The sequence below is a fragment of the Pipistrellus kuhlii genome, unplaced genomic scaffold (genome assembly GCF_014108245.1).
Source record: "Pipistrellus kuhlii isolate mPipKuh1 unplaced genomic scaffold, mPipKuh1.p scaffold_m20_p_1, whole genome shotgun sequence".
Taxonomy (NCBI): domain Eukaryota; kingdom Metazoa; phylum Chordata; class Mammalia; order Chiroptera; family Vespertilionidae; genus Pipistrellus; species Pipistrellus kuhlii.
In genome coordinates, this window is record NW_023425404.1 from 140,889,032 (window position 1) to 140,913,858 (window position 24,827).

The 24,827-nt window shown below is 36.2% G+C and overlaps 1 protein-coding gene across 11 annotated transcripts in view; it reads right to left on the reverse strand.

The window, feature by feature from the left end:
- PDLIM5 (PDZ and LIM domain 5) overlaps positions 1-24,827 on the reverse strand; it is a 197,633-nt gene that overhangs the window by 127,588 nt on the left and 45,218 nt on the right. For all 11 annotated transcript variants that reach the window (XM_036411320.2, XM_036411311.2, XM_036411295.2 and 8 more), the window contains one exon: positions 5,902-6,053. In XM_036411320.2, the coding sequence (XP_036267213.1) occupies positions 5,902-6,053 (152 nt within the window). The remainder of the gene's footprint in view (positions 1-5,901; positions 6,054-24,827) is intronic.

Sequence of the window (24,827 nt, forward strand, 5' to 3'; positions counted from 1 at the left end):
ACTTCTAATTTTAATAATGGGGAAGATGCAATCCAACTCAATCCTAGTGAAAAATAGTCATCCTCCAACTGAAGAATTAAAAACCAAAACTAAAACTAAAAAAAAAAAAACACAAAACAAAAACACAAAGAAACAAGCAAACAAAAAACAGTAAAGCCTAAACTGAAGAGCAGACATTTAGAAAAGCATGTAAAATACCCTGGGGGGGGGGGAGGGGGGAGTAACTTGAAATGGGATAACATCCAATTCCAATGAAAAGAAAACTGAACTAAACACCTTTTAATTCACATGAAATATCCCAGATATAACTGAAAACTTTGACTAAAAAAAAAAGAAATACTTTCTGAAGTCTAGCCTCTATGCTATTAGTGAAAGAACACAGTTGAACTCATAAAGCTAATAGTAATAGAATGTTAAGCAATCATTAAAATGAAACAAAAGATGGCTAAGAGCCTCAGTCGGTACAATGACTACTTTTTCTTTTTTATTATAACAAAATGTACCTATTAAATTATTCCAAGTTGTCATTCATTGGTAGTAGTTATTGGACCTCTGACAATTTTCTCTGTTGTTGTTTGAAGGATAAGGAAAAAGGGGGAGTACATCAATATTTTTCAAAACTCAATCCTTCTAGATCTTTCATTTCCAATCATAACAACGTACACACTAAATGAATTCTAAAGAACAAAAACAAAAGAAAACACATATATGCCAATACCAATAATGTAAAAAACAAGGAAGATTAGAAAAGCTATATTCATTCTCTGTGATCATAACAGAATTAATTTAAAAATATAAAATAAGAAAAATTATATAAAGTATTTTAAGTGATTGCATGCTTTTTGAATATCCATCTGACCACGCTTTCATCTTAAAGTCAGCAGAATAGTACAAGTCACTTTGCTAACCTGGTACAGTTTAAGATAACTACAATGAAGAAACTCCAGTTTCCTGATTCTCTCAGCCAAAATAAGCAAACTTAAGTTAGTTTGATCTATTACCAAGCTCTAAGGAACTTATCATTTTACAGTTAAAAAACCAGAACAAGAATCCGAATTTATAGGAAGTTAGAAATCACCCATGACCTCATTTTATGGTCAAGAAAATTAAGGCCCTGAAGTTTAACAACTTGCCCCAATTCATAAAGTTAGTAGCAAGTTTATCTGTCATGTGGAGAATTATGGAAATAGATTGAAATAATAAAAAATCTTATTCATAGATTTAAACTCTTATATATATATAACAGTGTTCTTGGACATCAAAGTTTTAAAAAAGGTGCCCTCGCTAGTTTGGCTCAGAGGATAGAATGTTGGCCTGCAGACTGAAGGGTCCTGGATTTGATTCTGGACAGGGCACATACCTCATTTGCAGGCTTAATCCCAGCCCTGGTCTGGGTGTGTGCAGCAGGCAAACAATATGTCTCTCTTGAATCCATTTTTCTCTCTCTTTCGGTGCCTCCTCCTACCTTCCACCCTCTCTAAAAGTCAGTGGGAAAATATTTTGTGGTGAGGATGAACAAAACAAACAAACAAACAAAAATGAAAGAAGGTAGGAAGGAAAAAAAGGAAGGAGAGGGAGGCAGAGAAACAGAAAGAGGGGAAAAGAAGAAAAGCTTTAAAAAGGTATTTTCTTCTTTTTATTAGTTAAAATAATGTAGTTTTTTAAATGATCCACTTTGACTAAAAAAATGAAAAGCATAGTTAAATGAGTTTCGATATTTAAAAATAAACACATTGCTATCTGCCTAATTTGCACAAAAAGAAAAATAATTCCAAATGGAATTTTTCTCTGTAAACTGTAGTTCTCTTAAGAATCAGTTCCAGCCTGGCCAGAGTAGCTCAGCTGGTAGGAGCATCGTCCCTGATCAGGAGCACATATCTGGGTTGCAGTTCCAACCCTGGGGTCGGGCACATACAGAAGGCAACAGTTCACTGTTTCACGCGCTCTCTCTCCCTTTCCCTCCCTCTCCCTCTCTCCTCCAGCATGTCCTCAGATGAGGACTAAAAAAAAAAAAGTTGTAGAAATGTTTTTATTTCTAATCCTTTTCAAGGATAAAAGACAAATCAAAATGAAAACTTCTAAGCCTCTGCATTCATTAGCTATCCAGAGTTTAGTGAGTCAGTCTTACTGTTCTAGGATAACACAGAAAGATAATGTTTGGTTTATTACATATCCCTAAATTAAACTAGATAGAAAAAAAATGTTACTAATAACCTTAACCGAGTATCTTTTATTTTACTTTTTCCCTCTTAAATTCTATTTAGGATGCTGAGATTGGACCTAAAGCAGAGACAGGTTTTTAATTTTTATTGAATTTATTGAGGTGATACTGGTTAAAAAAATATATAGAATATACAATTCTATAATACATTATCTGTTTGTATGTTGTGTGTCCAACCACCCCAAGTCAAGTCTCCTTCCATCATCATTTATCACCCCTTTACCTATTTCTACCACACCCCACCCCTTTTCCCTCTGGTAATCACTTGGATTTTTTTAATAGATACATAACAACACTTATGCCAATAAATAAATAAATAAATAAAATAAAAATCACAAAACAAACTTGCTGGCAGTGTTCATTTCAAAAAACAAAAGTGGGTTTTCTCTCTCATATTCTCCCCCTGGGATTCTTGGGTGGAGGTGAGCAGGAATGCCGCAGAAGTGGTTAGCAGCCAGTGTTTCTACAGGAAAAGGCAGAGCTGCCACTATCAAGACTGGGACAGGCTTAGTCTGCTCCTTCTTCAAGCCCCTCTTTCCAATATGAAGTCATTTCTATCCCAAGCACGGTAACTCTCCAAGTCTTTCTCACAATTGTTTTATAAGCCCAGGAACACTGAAATTCAATTACAATAGTTCAGTGACCAACAGGCCCTACACACCGTCCCACCCATTTCCTTCCTGCCACCTCTCTGGCCTCACTTCTTACCAGTATGCCTTCACCTGCTCCGCTCCAGGCCACTGGCCTCCCTGACAGGGCCACTGCTGCGCAGACTCTTTCATCTGCCTGCGACACTGAGGACCCAGATATCCAATCACCGTCTCACTGAGGCTTTCCTGACCACGCCGTTTTCCATTGCAATTCCCTACCCTGGCCTTTCCTATCTCCATCATGGGCTTTATATTATATTTCCCCATAGCACTTATCTCCACGTGACATACTATACATTTCTTCTTGTATGCCTTTGATCACTAAAAAGTCAGCACTAAAAGGGCAGGAATTTTTATCTGTTCTGTTCAATGGTGTGTCCCCAACATCTGTAACAATGCCTGGCACTTAGCAAGAGCTCAAAAATATTTGTGGAATAAATAAATGATTCCAATTTGGGGGGGGGGGGCGACCCATAAAATATTTATTAGACATTAAAAACACAAAACTATACAAATACAAATAATGCTCAAACTGGAAATGTATCCAAACAGGGTAACCTCTAGTTTTCATCAGTTCTTATGGGACCTACAAATGGTTTCAATCCTATATAATAAAAGGCTAATATGCAAATTGACTGAATGGTGGAAGGACCAGTTGCTATGATGCACACTGACCACCTTGGGGCAGATGCTCAACGCAGGAGCTGGCCCCTGGTTGTCAGTGTGCTCCCACAGGGGGAATGCCACTCAGCCAGAAGCAGGACTCGTGGCTGACGAGCACAGAGCTTCTCCCGCCTCCATGGCAGCCCTATGGATGTCCAACTGTCCAACTGTCCAACTGCCAGCAGTCGGACATCCCCCAAGGACTCCCGGACTGGGAGAGGGTGCAGGCTGGCTGAGAGACCCACCCCAAGTGCACAAATTTTGTGCACCAGGCCTCTAGTAGAAAATAAAATACTGGGTCCTGGGTCATAAAATAGGGAACACAATATGAAAACAAGTAGGCTGGTTTGAAAAAAATGATACACATTCCAAGAAAAGAGCTTATACTCTACATAAACTTTCAACTTTAGAATTTAAGAAACAGACCATCATCATCTGTATTTGTTTTGCTTTGTTGATATCTCAAACAGTTAAGCTTCTTAACTTCTTGATTTCCTTTCAAAATCATACTTAGTAAAAATACCCATAAATAAAAATGAGTACTTTCATTTATGGGCAGAAAGAATACTATCAAATATAACTTTTTGAGCAAGGTTATATTTCATATTGATTACTTTTATATGCATTAAAATGTATAATTAATAGTTAACAAAATTTAAATTTATACAACCTTTGACTCAACAGTCCTGAAAGGAATTTTTCTCAAGGGGAAAAAAAAGAAACTGGTTAGAAAATCATGATACAACAAAGTAAATCTGTGAGTCTAAGTTCATAAAAAATTTTACTATTCAGTTTTAAGACCAAATTGATACTCCAGACAAGTACATATAATTTACCCTGTATATATCCTTTAAATAGTCCCAGGAGAGATTAAAAAAAGTGGCCATAGCTACATTTGTAAGGCACCACATGTTATTTCCCCTCTTAAAAGATTTACAATACACAAGATAATTTATGGAAGACTTTGAGATGTTAGGGGGAGAAATGGTATTTTCCAGATTTTATAGAACAGAAATACTTTTGCAATCATTAAAAACAAGACTTGTTTAAAACTTTTCATAGCCACATAGTAAATGACAGCCACCTTCCTTATAAACCTAAAGGTTCAAAGCTACACTCAATCACCCTCTCTTCATTCCTTCTTTCTACTTCTGATAGCCAAGATACTGCAGTGGTTTTAACTTTATAATTCATAATAATCACAGGGAATTGATTAAAGTACTAGAGGAGGCCTGGTGCACGGATTTGTGCACCAGTGGGGTCCCTAGGCCTGGCCTGCTCCCTCTTGCAATCTGTGACACCTTGGGGGGTGTCAGACTGCTGGTTTCAACCCAATCTCCACAGACCAGGCCGAGGGACCCCACTAGTGCACAAATCTGTGCGCCAGGCCTCTAGTACGCATAGAAGATCTTTGGTTAATCTTTTCTCACCCTCTCTCCTTCCCCCTCTCCTCTGAGATTCATAATAATCTGTTCCAAGGTTCCAAGCCTGTGCATTGAGTGCCTTGTCCCTGGTGGTCACTGCGTGTCATAGCTGTCAGTCAGTCAGATAGTTGGGTGGTCGCTTAGGCCTTTATATATATAGATAGTTCTTGGCCCTGGCTGGTGGGCTTAGTTGGTTGAAGCAACATCCCATATACCGAAAGGTTGCAGGTTTGATTCCCAGGCAGGGCACCTACGTAGGTTGTATATTTGGTCCCAGTTGGGGAGCATACAGAAGGCAACCAATTGATGTTCTCTCTCACATCGATGTTTCTCTTTCTCTCTCAGGTGAGGATTGAATATATATAAAATTCTTGGTTCTTTCTTGCAGATATTCTGAATCCTATCAGTATTTTTAAAAAGCAATTCAGGTGATTTCAATGTAGGTCAAATGTTGAGATATTCAAAATGCCTCACACATTATCATCAGCTATTTTATACTTAAGGACAGGTAACTTTAAAAAACAAAAGGAAGTTCAGAAAATTTGAACTTCATATGAGTATATTAAAATTTTATTTTTCTACCCAGGAACAAAGAGAAAAGACATACTAAGAAAAGTCAAATCATACCTTAAAAGAATACACTCAAATATAATAAAGATTCTTAGCCTGTGCTCCACTGAGAAATGTCAGGAATTCTTAAAGTTACTGAGCTATACACACAATTTTTGTCAGTATAAGAAAACATGCCTTCTTATGGAGAAATAATCCAAAGCTTTTACCAATTCTTATACTGCTCAATAACTCAATTTAAGAGCCATCATATTTCTTATTTAACTGAAAAAAGGCTAGTAAAAATGCTTTTTAGTTAACACTATGAATTAGATACACGAACACACATGCCTGAGTTGCTTTCTGTCTCAGAGCCAAACAAAAAGCAACTTACCTTTGCAGAGTCATATTCAAAGAGCCTGTACAACCCTTAATCTTGTTCTGGGCTTCAAGATGAGTCATTCCATGGGCACTTATTCCATCAATGCTAAGAAGCACGTCGCCTATTCTCACATTTGCTTGAGATGCTTTGCCACCATCTTTTAACTGTAATAAATAAATTTAATTAAAATTTATTAAGAAATAATAATAAACAGATGAAAATTATACTTCTGTTTACATCAAAAGAAATATGTATTAATATACTATTAGACAAAGTAAAAATTATCTTAACAGGTAAAGTTAAAAATTAAGTAACATTCATGTTTATGTTCTTAAATTTTTATCTGCTCTATAAAACTAAAATCAGCCGAATCCAGTCTTGCTCAGTGGATAGAGCATCAGCCTGCGGACTGAAGGGTCCCAGGTTCGATTCTGGTCAGGGGCATGTACCTTGGTTGCGATCACATCCCCGGTAGGGGGTGTGCAGGAGGCAGCTGATCTATGTTTCTAACTGTCTATCTCTTTATCTCTTTCTTCCTTTCTGTAAAAAATCAATAAAATATATTAAAAAATAAAAATAAAAAACTAAAATCATTTTATGAGAAAGGTCCCCTGATAATTTCTCCATTTCTGTATTGTGTAACAGTAGAGTGTGATTGTTACAAATGAGGAAGAGAAATATTAGCTAAAGAAAAAGACTGTAAGCTTAATAAGGTATTTAATATTAGCTTTTAAAAGTAATTTTAAAATTCTTTAGACAGCTGCATTTTTGTTTGAGCACAAAAAGTAATACAAACGGAGGATCTACTGAATAATCCTTCCTGTTGAGTCCAGTGTTGGGGGCGTTGAATTCTTTCAGATCATAGGCCCAAATATCTTTTCTACTGATGTGTTTCCTGCTCCAAGCACTTAGGCGGGGAAGGAAACCAGTGTGTCTGAGATTGTCAGACTTTTTTTGTGTACCTCAGTCTTTAATCTCCAATCTTTCTGCTTTTCTCTGTAGAATTTTCTACTAGAAAAAAATATCTATTTGAGCAAGGATATGTAAAATCTAACAGATATAAGATATGAAAAATATTTCAAACCTTCTAAATGAAACATTCATATATATGGTATAGTGATTTTATTTTCCTCTTTGTACTAATAGAAAAAAAACAATTCATTTCAGCTGCCCAGATATTTGAAGGTAAAGAAAAATTAATGAAATGTTGGCATTAAAGAAATAAAATTTCCAGATTAACAAAACAAATAAAAATTTAACTCATATACAACTTACCAACCTAACTATATTATATATATGTGTGTGTGTGTGTGTGTGTGTGTGTGTGTGTATATATACATATATATATGACATATACATATACACACTTTTATTACATATATTGTATGGCTGTCAAAGTAGTTTAGAAATTTAATGAAAATTAAATGAATTGGATTTCAGGATCACAGGATCAAGAATGAAAGAAAATAGAACTTTATTATATATTTTTTTAAATACTTTATCAACAGTATTTTTAAAATATTAAAAAAAATATGTGCATGTCTATTTTGGATTTAAGAAAAAGTATTTTAAATTAACAAGTACATTAAGTAATATTGTTTTACTACAGTTGTGCACTGCATAAGGATATTTCTGTCAACAACAACTATATATACAGTAGAGATCCTATCTATAATAATAAAAGGGTAATATGCTAATTAGACCAGAGGTCTTCCAGGCATCCTTTCAGACAAAGCCATGGTGGCGGGGGGTGAAGCAGAGATGGTAAGAGGTGACCAGGCCAGTTGTGGAGGGCAGATAGGGGTAACCAGGCCAGCAGGGGAGGGCAGTTAGGAGAGACCAGGCGGGCAGGGAAGGGCAATTAAGGACAATGAGGCAGGCAGGCAGGTAAATGGTTATGAGCCAGCGGTCCTGGATTATGAGAGGGATCCCAAATTGGAGAGGTTGCAGGCCATGAGGGTGCATGTGAATTTCGTGCACCAGGCCTCTAGTAAGATTATAATGAAACTATAAATTTCTTACTACCTAGTAACATCATTGCTATAGTAACATTGCAGCCCAACCCATTATTCATGTGTTGGTGGTGATGCTGGTGAAAACAAACCTACGGGCAGCCAATCTTATAAAAGTACAGCACATACAATTATGTACTGTACATAATAGTTGTAATCATAATAAATAACTATGTTACTTGTTTATGTATTCACTATACTACACTTTTTATTGTTAGATTCTATTCTTTGTATTTATTTTAAAAAAAAAGTTTGTTGTAAAATATTATGCCATGTTAGGCTGGTAGCTGCTTCGTATACCTCATATTTACCAGTGTCTTGACTGCATGAATCCCTTTCTTCTGTGCTTGATTTATCTTAACCTTGTGTTGTTTTGTACAGTAACATGCTGTAAAGCAAGCACGTCAAACTCAATGTTCGCTAATGACTGATTACTATAATCATGTTGCATTCATTTCCTTTATGTGCCTTACACAAAGGTGCACCATTTCTCTCCACTAATACTAGCAGCAAATATGTTAGCAGTCAATTCCCATGTCATTAGTCTTGTACTGACTTGTTTGGTATGCACAACAAGAAATATTTTGCTTTTGGAGAACAAGAAAAATATGTTTATTTGCACTATGCTTATTAATTTGTCAAGTTATTCAGTGTCTGATAAATTAATGTTCAAGAAGAAGCATTAATTTTTATTAAAAGGTTCTATTATTTTATGTTAACAATTACTAATTTATTTCAGCCCTTTGTATTCAGCATGTCTCTCTGGAAATAAACCTACGTTTCTATGAAAATTGAAGCTTTTGTTTTCTTGCGGCCCACATAAACTCAAACCTTTTTTGGCCTGTGTTAGCCTTTAAGTTTGACAAACTTGCTGTAAAGGCTTGTAGCCTAGAAACATCAGGTTATACCCTAGAGCAGTGTTTTTCAACCTTTTTTGGGCAAAGGCACACTTGTTTCATGAAAAAAATCACAAGGCACACCACCATTAGGAAATGTTAAAAAATTTAACTCTGTGCCTATATTGACTATATATAAAGTAATTCTCTTGAATAGGAATCAAATAAACACAAAGAAAGTATTTTATAATTACTTTATTATGAAATATTAAGTAAACAAAATAGTGAAAAATTATAAAATTCTTGTCTTGTCTGCACCTACGGCACACCAGGCAACATCTGTGCCGCGGAACAGCGGTTGAAAAACACTGCCCTAGAGCCTAGGTGTGTAGTAGGCTATATCATATGGGTTTGTGCACTCTATGGTATTCTTCCCAACAATGAAATCACCTAACAAAACATTTTTTAGAACGGATCCCAGTCGTTAAGCAGCACATGGCTATATATTAAATAATAGATGTGTCCCATCATTTAATAATTAGCATTTCTTTTTATTAATTAAAATATCTTAAAATTATGTAAAATCTAACAGATACAAGATTTCAATTTAACACAGAAATAATAATTGCTCTTCTCTAATGTACGGAACTAAATTGTTTAAATTGTGAAAGACGTTTACAAAGAAAATAGTTCCTGAGGTCAATAGTTTTCTATGGGACTTATTCACAGGATTATTATAATGACTATGTGAGATTACAACTCAATAAATGTTGGCATTATTACCATTCTCATGACCTCAGATTACTAATCTGAGACACATGGATGCTGTACTAGATGGTCTCAAAGACCCTCCTAAGGTCCCTTCCAGTTTTACAAGTTTACCTACTTGTCAGCATGCACACAGGTGTATAGATCTAATCCCCAAATAGGAGTCAAATTTGAAAGACTTTGATGACAGTAAAAAGGAACATCTATTCCCTATTAAAATCAACAAATGAATTAAAATTGAATACTGAAAAAAATATATAAATATAATTTATCCTAGATTTTATTTTAGCCAAGAAAGGCAAGCATAAAAAGAATAAAAATAAAAAAGAGCATAGCTAAATTACATGACCATTTTTAACATAAAATAGCCTTAATATAGAAACATTGAATCCCATGGAACATTTTTCTAAATGTACCCAACAAAAGCAATTTAAATACTTCGTCCTGTAATAATATAAAGATAAAGAACAATGTAGAAAGAAAATTATCAAATCTAGTGTCATTACTAGATAAAACTTTTCTTACCCCTTTGTTCTATTGCCTCACTAGATTCTAAGATCCTATGACCTCAAAATGTTCAAAACCAACATCTCAAAGTTACCTTTTTAATGTTGCTTTTACTTTGCCACCTTCTTATTTGCAGATAGAGCACAGAAATCCTATAACTCCGGTGAATTCTGCCTCTTCCAAGTACCACATCTAGGGAAGCTACTAAATTTTGTATATCCTTCCATTCCCCTCCCATGCTGGTCCACAGCATGATCATCTGTCACCTTGATCTTGCATTCAGCCTACTCCAAGAAGCTCTGTACGTATTCCTCCCCTCTCCTCCATCTTCACATTTCATAATGGTGGCCCTACTACTATTTTACACTGGGACTCCAATCATGTTAAAATAATGGTAAAAAATCTCCAAATATCTTCTTTCTACAATGCAGCATAAAACCGTAGCCTGAAATACATGAATCTATAATCTTTCACCACTGGTTTCTAATTCCGAAACAAGCACCATAATGTCGGGAATCATGCTTTAAAATAAGTTGCTTTTCTCCAAGATCCTTGATTCCTGCAGTTATCAGAAAATATCTGATTAAATCATAATAGAGGAGAAATCAATAAACCAGTACATCAGTTTAATATACTAAATTTAATATACTAATTCGCCAAAGAGCCAAAATATATTCTTATCTGAAAATGGTCATCTTTAATTAATTAGGCTGAACTGACATAAGGTAAAAAATCAAACCACATTTCTAATAGGACAAAGTAAATCCAGTGTGAACAGTTAGTAACGTACTTTTCCTATGACCTCCAAAGTGATATCACAAATCCCCCTTGGTAACTTTATTAAACAAGTATTAGAGCTTAATTATATTTCATCTCAACCCTTTCTCAATAAATTATCAGACATGGAAACAAATACCCATCACCATCTGTGTCATCTTTCATTATTATTTAAACTGTCACAAACTCATTTTTGTCTACAGTTTTTTAACTTAGTAATATTATCTTGGATTTTTTACATTAACTTCTTTTCTTAATCTCGAACTATCTTTATTATTCAATACTCAGGCTTTGTATCACATGACTTAAAGTAAAGATCGTGAAGAGCCTGAATTAATGCTGTACATATAGTGGGAAAGGACCAATGCCTAGAGACAAATTTAAGACTTGTATAGGTCGCATATCCTTGAATACTCCTGAGCTTCACTTATCCTCAGAACTACTTCCCCAAGCCATGCACTCATTGCAAAGATAAATTCCCTCCTCCCTTAATTGGGGATTATGCAGCATTATTTTGAATTGTGAGCAACTAAGGAAAAACGACAAGGTCACTCATTATTTGCATAATTCATTTTTTCTTTGTTTGTACAAGTCTAAATAGCTTGCATTTGTTTGAAGCAGTTACAAGTTTCTGTCATCAGTAAATCTTATACATGCTATATGACAGCCATAAGAGGGTGTGTATTTCATAAATGCACAATTTGTAGGAAGGAAACAGTTGTGGGAAGCTCCTGGGTCAAGCCCAATGTAAATCAAACTAATCAAAAGCAAATGCTTCTCTTTTGATCTTTAAATGCATTTTTCAGTGCTGCTATCCAATTTTCCATAAACTTAACTAAAGCTATATGCTTTTTTAAAAGCATTGCTTTGTGGTCTCACTTTAAGTTGCAAGCATACATGGTGGCACATGTTGGAACTACTGCTGAGCTTCTGTTTATTGATGCAGATGGGTAGACTCGGGGGGGGGGGGGATTTGCAGGAAAGAAAGGGAAAAAATACATCATAGACTTAGGCTTCTCCCACTTTACTCTAACTAGAAAATGCCCAAAGATAAATTTTCTTCAGTCATTTTAGGGGAAGGGGAGGTGGCTCCTTTCACATAGACTTTTTCTGCCCCGAGAAAGAAATGACCTGGAGAAAGTAAACTGTACTATTTACAGAGCACCAACGGTATGCCAGAGACTTTGGAGGCCCTTTATCATTCCTTATACTGCTATCAAAATTTTTACAGGATGGGGAAAGGGAGCTCAAAGAGATTAAATGACTTGCTTACATCCACATAGCAAGTAAAAACAAAGTACTGAACAGAGAGGCTTTGAAGTTAGGCAAACATGAGTTCACATTCATGCTTTGCCTTATTAACTGTGTGACATCAATTTTATAAACCTAAACTTCAGCTATCTCTCCTTGAAAAGTGGGGATTATAATCCCATCTGCCTCGAAGTGCTGCTGAACAGATTAAATAAAATACCAGCACAGCATATATCATACAATGCACAGAAACTGTTTTATTATATATAAAAGCCAAGTGACCAGAACAACCAGAATGACCAGCTGCTCTGATGCTCATGCGGCAGCCAATCAGTCTGATCGGGGCCCCAATTGCTCCCCCCAACCTCCCACGACCCCTGCCCCAGGCCAGCCTGATCCCCAATCAGCCCCCACACCCGAAACTCGGGTGGGGACAGCGGGCCAACTACCCACAGCCCCTCTCTCCAGCCAACCCTGCCCTCCCCCGCCCCCATCAGCCCTCCAGACCTCAATTGAGGGTGGGGCTGGCCAGCCAACCTCCTGTGTTCCTCTCCCCCACACCCCCTCCCCCCCCACCGCCGGCCCAGCCCCAATCAGCCCCCATTGGGCAGGCAGCCAGACCCTACCAGTGCACAAATTCGTGCGCTGGGCCTCTAGTTAATTATAGAATGCCACCAATTCGCACAGGCTGGACACCTGCTTCAAGGACCTAAGGGACAGGAAGACAGCTTTTCAAACTGACCAATCAGACCTTTTAGCTCTTTTCCCTTCTCTCCTTAAAGGAAGAGTAAATATTCCTCTTGATTCTCTTCTCTCTAACCCTCTAAGCCTAAACCTTCCCCTCACTCGGCAATCAAGTTCAATATGTCAGAGAATTAGGAAACCAGCTGACAGTGTCCTCCTTTCCTGTCTACCACTATCCAAGTCTGAATTTTCCAAACTCCATTCCCACAGAATGGTGACTTCATATCACCACTTCCCAGGAGTTAGGTGTTGACATTGCACTAAGAGCCAAAGGATAAGAATCAATAAGGCAATGTTCATGAAGAGACTTGAATTTGGGGGTCAGGGAAGGACAGGAAGGAAAGAAAACAAGAGACATACAATAAGGGGAACATAGGAGGATACTGAGTATAGGGAGGGAGTGGAACAGGGAATAAGACCATGAGAGCAGAAAGGGTCAGGAGGTATCCCAGGCTTGGTAAATTAGATTCTGGCCTTATCTCTAGGTGTGTTATCAATCCGTGTGCATATATACAAAGTAATATTTAAATTGAACAGAACATCAAAACAATAACTCATTACAGAAGAAAGATGTTGCATTTTGATTTGAATAACTAAAATAATCTAAATGACTATAACTAATAACTATAATTTAGAACTAATTAACTCACAGTAATACTTATGTGTATCATTAAACACGTCAGTAGCTTTATTGTACTTAAATAACATTATAATTAAGCTTTCCCCAAATGCTTAGCCTGCATACAAATGTGTGGTTCCAGCAGCATTCCATTTTTTTTTTTTATTGCGGGGGGGGGGGGGGGGGGGGGGTACATTTGTTGTTCTACCTATTTATGCATTCAATGGTGGATTCTTGTATGTGCCCTGACTGAGGATCAAACCCGCAATCTTGGCATATCTGGACAATGCTCCAAACAACTGAGCTGCTCGGCTAGGGCTCTCCTTAAGACTTTCTAATAAAGAGAAAAGTAGCATTGCATACTTATAAAACTGCTCAGAAAAGAAAATATTAGTACCTCAAGATAGCATCCCACTTAGACAAAGACCTAAAAATTGTACCAAATAAAAAATTTATCCTACCTTCAAAGAAGTATGCTATTTGGGATTCATAAAGAGTTAGATATATACTACTATATCAACCTTTCCTATAACTATTACCTCTTGACAACACATAAGCAAACCAATCGCTGGACTCACCAAAAAACAAACAATAAAATCAAGAAAAGCACTATGGAGTTTCATTTTTAAAAGAACCCAATGTGGCAGATATTATTTTAAATAACTCAAACTGCCTAATATTTCTCTTTAAAATAACTATTTAATACTTAAAACAGCTGCTATATCACCCTAAGCTTTTTCAAAATGCAAAATGTTTAGCCATAGTGAAATGTCTCCTTCCAAATCATAGGGAATTCTCAATATACACCCCAAACTTCTATTTCCCCTCCCTTGGAAATGAGCCAGCAGTTACAAACTTCAAAAAGTAGGTATCAGCAATAGAAATGATTTATTAAAGATAAACATGCCCAAGTATATTACAGAAATCATTTTATAATGTAGATAACACCATTTTAATAGTTAGATGTTCACTAAGAATGTCTATGCTGGTTGAAAAGAAACTGACTTTAGTACTTATCTGATCACATACTATGGATAGCAAGTAGGAGACAAATACCTATAAAATGAGCCACTACCAGTAAAAGTTTTCAACCTTCTGCATGTTTTCAACAAATATGGACTGCTTGGAGATGTATGACCCTAACAACATGGGCATGTCAGGAATGCTATCAGACTTACTAGTAAATGTGAAAAAGGAATATATAAATATGACATCTACAGAGGGAAACACTAACAGAAATTTCCCATGTCCGAAAACCATGGGAACTAAACCATGGGAAAATAAAGGCTATTGTTTTTCTAACAGTGATTTAGTAAAATTTGGAGAAATATACTAATAAAATTATACCACTATGACCAACAGAATTATCTTGAGACAAAGAAAACACTGAGAAAAGTCTTATTAAAAACAAACAAACAAACAAAAAACAACCTGATTAATGGTCAATCTTTAACTTTGCTTTAGAATGATATTTTCTAGTACCTACTTAAGAATAAACATTTGAATACAAACATATGAGCCTATGGTTGGAAGACTCTAGGTGTTTATCTCCCACTTATTTCCCAGAAAACCATGAGTGTGACTTTTTGCACACACCCAAAAAAACACACAAGATAGAGAACTCACAGATCTTGCTTTCCTGCTGAACGATGAGTGCTACTCAATCACTACCAAATATCACAAATGAACAAAAGTGGTAAAGTTTTTAACCACTAAAGTGAGAAATAAAAAACATTTGCGAAGTGCTGAATTTCGGCCCCCCCAAACATATCCTTCAGGGCTTTTTCAAATCCCAATTTATTTCCTATCATTCTGGTGCTTATTAATCAGCCCTACAATATTATTTAGCTCTTAAAGTTGTTCTGTCTTGAACTATTTATTGCTATATAATGTTGGTGCCTTGACCAGACTGTAAATGCTACTCAACTATATATAAAATGCCAATCTCTGCCTTGGATGTCTAATGTGAACACCTTAAAAACTTGAGGCTACATTGGCTCAGATGGTTGGAGAATTGTGCTGGACACCAAAAAGGTTGTGGGTTCAATTCCAGGTCAGGGCACATCCCTATATAGAAGGCAACTGATTTTTCTCTCTCACATCAAAGTTTCTCTCTCTCTCTCTCTCTCTCTCTCTCACTCAAATCAATAAACATATCCTCAGGTGAGGATAAAAATAAATAAAATAAAATTGGAGGCTACTCTGCATTCATTTTAATACCCTTTTCTATGAAATAAAATGATTTGGCATTTTATATGTTAGAATGGTGAGTTAACACAAGCGATTACTGATGTCTGTCTGTGAGTAAAATCCTGACTCATATAAGAACTGGTTACTTTAACTAAGGGCCTTATTTTTTGGCTTATGAGTCAAACTGTAGTCAGTTTTACCCAAAAGTCTGAGCATTTACCTTATATGGTAGCAATGGAGCAAATACCTCAAAGTATATGTCATTGTGCCTTACAAAACCAAAGGAAATAAGCAGATGATTATGCCTCTTTCCCGTATAGCCACTGGACTACCTCATTTAAACACAGGGCTTCTGCTTATAGTTTGTCCCAGTTGTCTAAATGCATTTCCCAAGATGAATCCTTCTTTTTGAAATAACATCTTTATTTTTCTCTACCACCATCCTACCAAAATTGATACATGCCTTCTTAATCTGTAATTTACTATTAAGATACCACATAACACATTCATATAATAGCTAATCCATGTGTTTAAGGCAAAGATTTAATGTGCTTTTCAGTTAATGTTTGACTATAATTCTACCAGAATTGTAAAAAGTAAAAAGTATGGTTGTTTAAAAAAAAAAAAAAAAGAGCACATCTACAAACATCTCAAAATCAAGCAAACTTGTTAAGAAAAGAGAAATTGGTGTTTCTCTGTATTCACTCTGTAATAATAAGGAAAATAGTAAAGAAAACAATTAGATAGCTACAATGGTTAAAAATGAATTAGTGAACTCTCGTTTACCTGGGAAGAGATTAACACTGAAATCCACACATTTCAACCCTCCCTGTTCACTTGGTTCTGTTCAATGATGAGATAAATTCCTTAAAATTATGTATAAGTATGCATAGCTTTCCCCAAATTCTCTAAGGCATCTATGACCAAAAGACATTAAGAATTAATGATTTAATGAAACCTTAGAACAGTGTTTCTCAAAATGTGGTTTCTAAACCACTATTGCAGCATACTTCTGGCAAAATAAATAAATTTTTTTAAAATCACAAACCGTTCAATATCCACAAGAGTAAGATGTTTCAAAACAAAAAAAAATCCATTAACATCAAGAAAATTTCAGAACTCAAAGCAAAATTAATGTTTATTCAAAATGGTGCAAAATCATGATTTCACATGTTAATGGAAAGAAAGTGTAGCTTAAAAAATTACTTGCTTTTAAAAGAAACTTTCAAAATATTCATGGTGTAATTCATTAACATTTAATAAGAGCCTATTATAGAGATTTTCAACTGGTATGCCACAAGAATTTTTAAAGCATTCAATACCCGACTTTAAGTCAGGGGCACTGACATCTCTGTCAAGTAAAAAAATGGCAGTAGTCAACATAATAAAAGCCGTCTGGTGTGAATATCAAAATTATAACTATTTTTGGTAAACAGACAAAAAAATATATTTTTGGTGTGCAGCAGAAGTTTAGTAATTAGTTTGTGTGTGCCATGAAATGAAAAGTTTGAAAATCACTGGCCTATTCTAATAAGGCACTAGCTTCGACACTGAGTCTTAGAAAAGCCTAAAACAATGGGTATGGCCCTTTCCCTCATCTACTGTTGTACACTATTTAACCTTTCACATGTGCATGCAACTCTCCATAAAGTGGAGTTCCTCAAGCCATCTGTGGTGGAAGACACTATTTGTGGTGAAAGTCACCCACCCCCTGACTCTGCCACGTCTCAATTGTTCTGGAGCCTATAACAATGATAAGTTACTGGAAAAACAAAATTTAAATAAGTCAGACAAAATACAAAATCAAATTTCTTATTATCAGATTCAGTAGACATAAAATTACTGTCAAACTACAAAAGTTTCTAGACACTTATTCTTCATTTCGTTTGTCCTTATTTCATCTCAAACTATAACCATTAGACCAGCAAGGATGCTCCTTCTCGGAAATGACTATATTTCTCTTTAGGTCCATTGTACATGGACTGAAACATAATACAAAATATAAACATTTGGTGAATTACCACACTGGAAATGAAAGGTATTTAATACATAGGCAATTATTTAGTAATTTAACTCATTTCCAATTTGTTTTACTCTTATGTTAAACATAATGTGATTAATTATATTATACATTTATTTTGGCACACTTATCTGACTTTTCTTTGGGAGTTGTTTTTTAAAAGGTATGCACATTAAGTTTTGATTCATGACACTAGACTGCCACAGGGATATCTGTGGCCATTAATAATTCTGCGAACTGTGTAAGAAAGTGACTGTTATCCATACCCTTGCAACTCTTAGTATTATAAAAGAAACCTGAGGGTAATTCTAGCTTTACCACTAATAAATCCTGTGACCTTGGGCAACTTATTTACATCTCTGGCCTCATTCTGCTCAGCTATGCAAGAAAGTTAGACAAAATGTTCTAAGGTCCCTTTAAACTCTAAACCTGGGGTGGGGAATGTCTGGCCCTGCCAAGGCATTAGGGCTGGTTAATTAAATGTTTGACCAAAGATAGCAGGCTAATTTTTAAGTTGATAATTTTGTATAGCCCACAAATTATGTTATGAATTCCTGGAAACATAGCAGAAAAAAAGGTTCCCCACCCCTGTGAAAGCCCAATAAACCAGTGCATAGTTGGCTTTTATCTAAGTAGATGACTTCTAGCATTCTTGTCCCTAGTTACAAAACACTAATTTATCCTATGTGTTTCACTTCCTCCACAGACAGCAAATGCACAATCACAAAGGGCAACTAGAAATGGAAAGAAAATGTTCTTCAGTCAGTTCCACTGTTTTGGTGCTTCTTTTCATTTTTTTTAAATTAAAATACATAATAATTTTGTATTATGCTGCTTTTAAATTAAAAGCAACACTAACTAGTCTTGTTCTGGTGCCTTTGGTACACCATATGCTTCTGAACTTGGGATAACAGGTTCATGACAGGGGCAGTTAGGAAAATATCAAGCAATGTCCCTGCTCCCAATTGTCCAGTCAGCACAGGGGTGGGAGTGAGGCAGCAGAGGGGGCTAACATTTTGATTTGCCAGGTAGAATATGCTTGATGCATACTGTCTGCTGTTCCATTTCACTGTTTCCACTCATGACATTACCACTTTGATTAATCAAACCACCTCTTCCCATCAGAGTAAGAGCCCAGATTCACTTACATATAAAGAGAAGACTAAATCCACTATTGTTAGAGAAAACAAAAATTTACTAGCAGAACTAAGTCTAGGATCTATAAAGAGCTTTTCTAATGTCAATCAAAAACTATCAATACTGATCAGTTTATAACTCATCATTATTGAATGATGAGATATCAGTTTTGCTTACAGTATTTGAATTATGTTAGAGTAGCTGACATGAAATCCAGTCTTTCAGGAAATGGTTAATGGATATATGGTATACACCAGCACATAACGTATCTTCTGGGGATTTGGGGCACGGAGGGGTTATACTTTTTAATTGTTAAAAATATATGTAATTAAAAACTAATATTTAGCTTAGCTGGCATGGCTCAGTGGTTGAGAGTCATTCTATGAACCGGAGGTCATGGTTAAACTCCCAGTCAGGGCACATGCCAGGGTTTCAGACTCCATCCCCAGTGTGAGGCATGCGGAGGCAGCCAATCAATGATTTCCTCTCATCATTGATGTTTCCATCTCTCTCTCCCTCTCCCTTCCTCTCTAAAATCAATCAATAAATATTTAAAAAAAAAAAAAAAAAAACAACTAATATTTATAAGACTATCATTTATTGAGTACTCACTAAAAGCCAGGCACACCAAAACCGGTTTGGCTCAGTGGATAGAGCATCGACCTGCGGACTAAAAGGTCCCGGGTTTGATTCCGGTCAAAGGCATGTACCTTGGTTACAGGCACATCTCCAGTAAGGGGTGTGCAAGAGGCAGCTGATCGATGATTCTCTCTCATTGATGTTTCTAACTCTCTATGCCTCTCTCTTTCTCTCTGTAAAAAATCAATAAAATATTTTTTTTAAAATAAAATAAAATAAAATTAAAAAGCCAGGCACTATTGCTAGGGAATACTTTTCTGCTTTTTCTTCTCACAAAGTCTTCCATTTCTACATGTAAAATGACAAAGTTCAAATAGCAGGAAAAAAATGTTGCTTTTGTTCTATTTCACAGGTTAACATTTCAGCTTGATATTTTGATGTATGCAAACATTGATTCAAAAAGTTAAACATTAAGAATATATTAACAAGAAAATCTAGCAAGCCCTTGTTAGCTTAGGTATTATTCTCTGCTGCCAATTATTATAAGCCATTTCCTCAACTTCCAAACAAGGTGGAAAATAGTATACAATATTATTTGAATTAAAAAGCTCGGACTCCAGGAGAAAAATCTTCTAATTAGTCTATGAATTCTCCAGCTCCACTGTCCATAAACTAGAGAACAATGTGCTCACATGTAATGTCTAATCTCTCAGAAACACATTCCTTGCAACAGGTAAGAAAGACACTCCTTGCACTAGATCCTTTAACTACAGGCACACTTCGTGGACTAAAAATTGTTCTGGCACTAAACCAATGGAATAAAAACACTTTTTTTTTTTTTAACTGAGAATTCTCTAAAGCATTACATAGCTAGTTCCAAGAGTATAGATTTTTTCAAATAAGTATCATTTTTTCTTTTGTTATATATATTTTGTTTGGAAGAAACAAGAAAGGAAGAAGGGATACTAAGCATTCTGCCTTACCAAAATGGTTTGCAAGCCAAAAACTTTTTCCCTTAAAGCAATAAAAATAAAAAAGAACAAAAAGCCTGGCAGACATGACACAGCCCTAACTGAAATGGGTTTTTTTATTATATTTACCTTTTTCACTCTGAAATCTGAAACTGTATTTGGGTATTAATTTAATGCATGAAATCTCCTTTCTTGATTTTTACTTAATAATCACTCTGTAATCATCGCAAATCATTTCTTAGAGCTGATTCAATATTTGTTCCCAGCAACATGTTATAGACTTAGAAGGTATGCATGTAAATTTGTAGGTGCCAAAAAGCAGGGTAGTATTGGGCTGTGGAAGAAGAACTTAAAAGCTTTTTACTGACTTGAAGATACATAAAATATACAAGGATAAATCTATAAACCAGTATTTAGATTCAAAAGCAAGAAATTTTTTTAATTCAAATTCAATAAAAGGCTGGACACGAAGCCCAGAAAAATAGAATCAGGAAGATTTTAGAAGGCTATGCTATCTCCATGAGTCAACAGTTCAACGGTCTATTGGTTTTTGGTGGTTGTTTTTTTTTTTTTTAATACTTTTTTAATACTTAGTAATATAGCCTTAGACTGCATTAAAAAAAAAAAAAAAAAAAAAAAAAAAAAAAAAGCCCTATCCATATCAGGAAAAGAAAGTGTTGATCCCACTGTATTCTATATGTTTTGACCAGATCAGGAATATTATGTGTAATTCAGTACCAGAGGAACAATCTCAGAACAGTAAAAGACCCAGAAGCAATATCATTCCAGGAATTACTTATTAAAAATGAGTGATGTTTGAAAAGACTGAGTGTATAATATAAGAATAGACTAGAAGTATTATGTTTTACAAAGCAGCAATTCATACACCTGGTTGATCAAAATCTCTCAGGAAACTTTTCAAAAGTTTAGACTACGGAGACTAATTACAAGAGATTCTGATTTAGAAACTCTGAGTTGAAGACAAAGGACTATAATAATCCTATAGGCAGGAACTAGGATCCATGGGTACAAATTCCAGAAAGAAAGATTTTTCTCAGCATAGTTAAGGATTTGAAAACATTCAGAACATTCCAGAAATAGAATGATTTCCTTTCAAAGTAATGAGGTTACTATTTCTGGGTATGTCTAAGCAGAAGGCAGACAGCCATGTGCCATGGTACTGCACAGGGATTTATCTGAATCTGAAAATGACAAGTATTGTAAGTATTCAATAAATTATTGGTGAGTAAACAACCAGACATAAGAACATCATTACACAATTTTAGTTACATGATGTAAATGGTCTTTTGCCATGACAGTAACAAAACCATAAGGCTCTGATTTTCGTTACACATCATAGTCATTTCAATCATATCAAAGATATTTTGCTTTCTTATAGCAAACACTATATGTTTCAATCTAGCTAGAGTTCAGAATACCTCGATTCATATTATTAAAATAAATAATAAACATAGCTTTAAAAGACAACACTAAAATAAACTGTGATGATACTGGTAAATAGAAGAAACAAGAGAATACATCATCTCCTAGGCCAGATAGAATTCTAATTATTCAGGGTTTTATATATTATCTCTACACAGGACATTTAAATTGTTCCATAAAGATGTAATAGCCATCACTCCAAACAGGAATAAAAAGATGTTATGTGAGCTAAATACATTTAATTTCCCTACTGTTCTGCATATAATAAACTGCCATGTTAAATAAGTTGATGCTAACAGCCCATATTACAACTTGCAGTTTAGGAGTCAAAAGAAATCAGCAGAATAAAGTGAGAATAGAAAAGAGGGAAAACTCCAAGCAGTCTGGAGTTAGATGTCCCAATGACCTTTCTTGCATATTTTATAGATAAAAAAGCAAATCTTGCTCTAGCCAGGTGGCTCAGTTGGTTGTAGCATCATTCTGAAAACCAAAAAGAGGTTACAGGTTCAATTCCCAGTCAGGGCACATACCTAGATTCCAGGTTTGGTCCCTGGTCAGGGCACATACAGGAGGCAATGGATCAATGTTTCTATCTCACATCTCTCTCTCCCCCTCCCTCCCTCCCTGTCTTCTTCTCTCTCTAAAATCAATAAAAGCAGCCGAAGTCGGTTTGGCTCAGTGGTAGAGCGTCAGTCTGCGGACTGAAAGGTCCCAGGTTCGATTCCGGTCAAGGGCATGTACATTGGTTGCGGACACATCCCTGGTAGGGGGTGTGCAAGAGGCAGCTGGTCGATGTTTCTCTCTCATTGACGTTTCTAGCTCTCTATCCCTCTCTCTTCCTCTCTGTAAAAAATCAATAAAATATATTTTAAAAATAATAAAATAAAATCAATAAAAGCATATCCTCCAGTGAGGATTATAAAAAAAATAATAAATAAATAAATAAATAAATAAATAAAAACATGCAAGTCTCAGGTAACATCAGAAATTGGGTGGTTTAATGGTAACAAAAAAATAACTTCTGGTGGCCAAGTGACAGATACAAGTGGCAGATCTCTAAAATAAATTCACATATGACCTGGCCAATATCACTGCTATCCTTGTCCCAGTGAGAAGTTGCACTATCTAAACATCTTCCTCCTACATGGTGAAAGACTATTATGAAACTAGAGACCAGGTGCATGAATTTTGTGCACTGAGATGGGAGGAGAAAAGGTCCCCTCAGCCAAGGGGATCAGGCCTAAACTGGCAGTCAGACATCCTTCCAATAATCTTGAACTGCTAACTCCTAATCACTCACCTGCCTGACTGCCTGGTAGCCCCTAACTGACCCCCCTGTCAGCCTGGTCACCCCCAACTGCCCCCCACTCCCCCACTGGCCTAGTTGCCCCTCACTGCCCGCCCTACCAGCCTAATTGCCCCCAAATGCCCCCCTGTCAGCCTGGTTGCCCCCAACTGCCCCCCTCTGCCAGCCTGGTAGCCCCTAACTGCTCTCCTCTGCTGGCCTGGTCACCCCAATATCTCTCCCCCGTTGGCCTGGTCGCCCCACACAGCCTGCTTGTTCAGTTGTTTATTCGCCCCTCACTAACCCCCATGCTGACCTGGTCGTAAGCAGCCATCTTGTGAGGGCATGAGGGTTAATTTGCATATTACCTCTTTATTAGATAGGCTATTATTTTGGGGAAAATCCCCATATTACTCAAAATGTACTGTCTAAAGAGAGGTCAAGGAATCTTCATGCAATAATAATTTAAATACTGAATTAACATTAAATAGTTATTTTTAAAACTAGATATACCTGTCAGTGAACTCAGCTGTCTGGAGCTTTTTCAGCTGTTCAGAAAAAGTGTGGTGGAGGAGAGGCAGTTTCGACTATATAATCTAGACTGTCTTGCCACTCTACAAATTTATTTTTTCATGTCTCTGTTTTGTGATAATCAATTCTATGGAGATATGGGATATAATTTAAGAAATATCCAAAAGCTGTCCTAGTCAGTTTGGTTTAGTGGATAAAGCATCAGCCTGTGGGTTCGATTCCAGCCAAGGACACATACGTTGGTTGCAGGCTGGATCCCTGGCCCTGGTCAAGGCACCTATGGAAGGCAACCAATCAATCTCTCTCTCACATAGATGTTTCTCTCTGTTTGTGTCTCTCCCCTTCCCTTCCACTCTTTCTAAAAATCAATGGGAAAATATCCTTGGGGGAGGATTAATAAAATAAATAAATAAACAAATAAATACCGTATCCCTCCCCTCCCCCCACCGCGCATAAGACAACTTTTGAAATGAAAAAAAGTCAACCGAAAATCAGGGCAAAAGACCAAAATTGCCCAAAAATTACCTGCAGATCTTGACTGCAAAATAAATCTTTTCTTTGAAGTGGGGGGGTAGTCTTATACAGCGAATATAGGCCTAAACCTATGTTTTAACTGTAAAATTAGGGGGTCGTCTTATACGCCGGAAAATACGGAAAGGCAAACCCACCTTTAAAAAAAAAAGAAACACCCAACAGCTAATATCTCCAATCTTGAAAACAAAAAGACAGTTACTAGCACAAACTTCTATTTGCTGATAAAAAGCAATAAAACTTCCAAAATGGCAAACTAGAAAAGAAGAAACCTCACCACGTGCCCATCCTGTAGTATATTTGGCTGGGAACTACACCGATGGCAACACCCACAAAGATATCTATTTCAACATGAGAGCTAGTACAGACAGGCTTGATGCCAATAACAGGGAAGTAGAGGAAGGAAGGGAAAACAACATTGCTGCATATTGATATTTTGCATGTTTAACCTCAACAAAACACTGCAGAGTAAGTACCAGCATTCCCATTTTACAAGTGAGGAAACTAAGGCTTATAGTACAAGCACAAGGCCCCAGAGCTAGAAGTCATAGTTCTTGGGGGTTAGAATCCAGGAAGTATGATTCCAAAGTCTCATGACCACCAGATGGGCTGCCCTCCCACAGGGCACATCACCTGACACTCTCCCTCCTAAGATAACACATCAGACATCCAGCCAAATGCATTGCTTATCCTTGAACAGTTTATTCTCTAAATCCCAGTAATCTGTTCCTCCCACT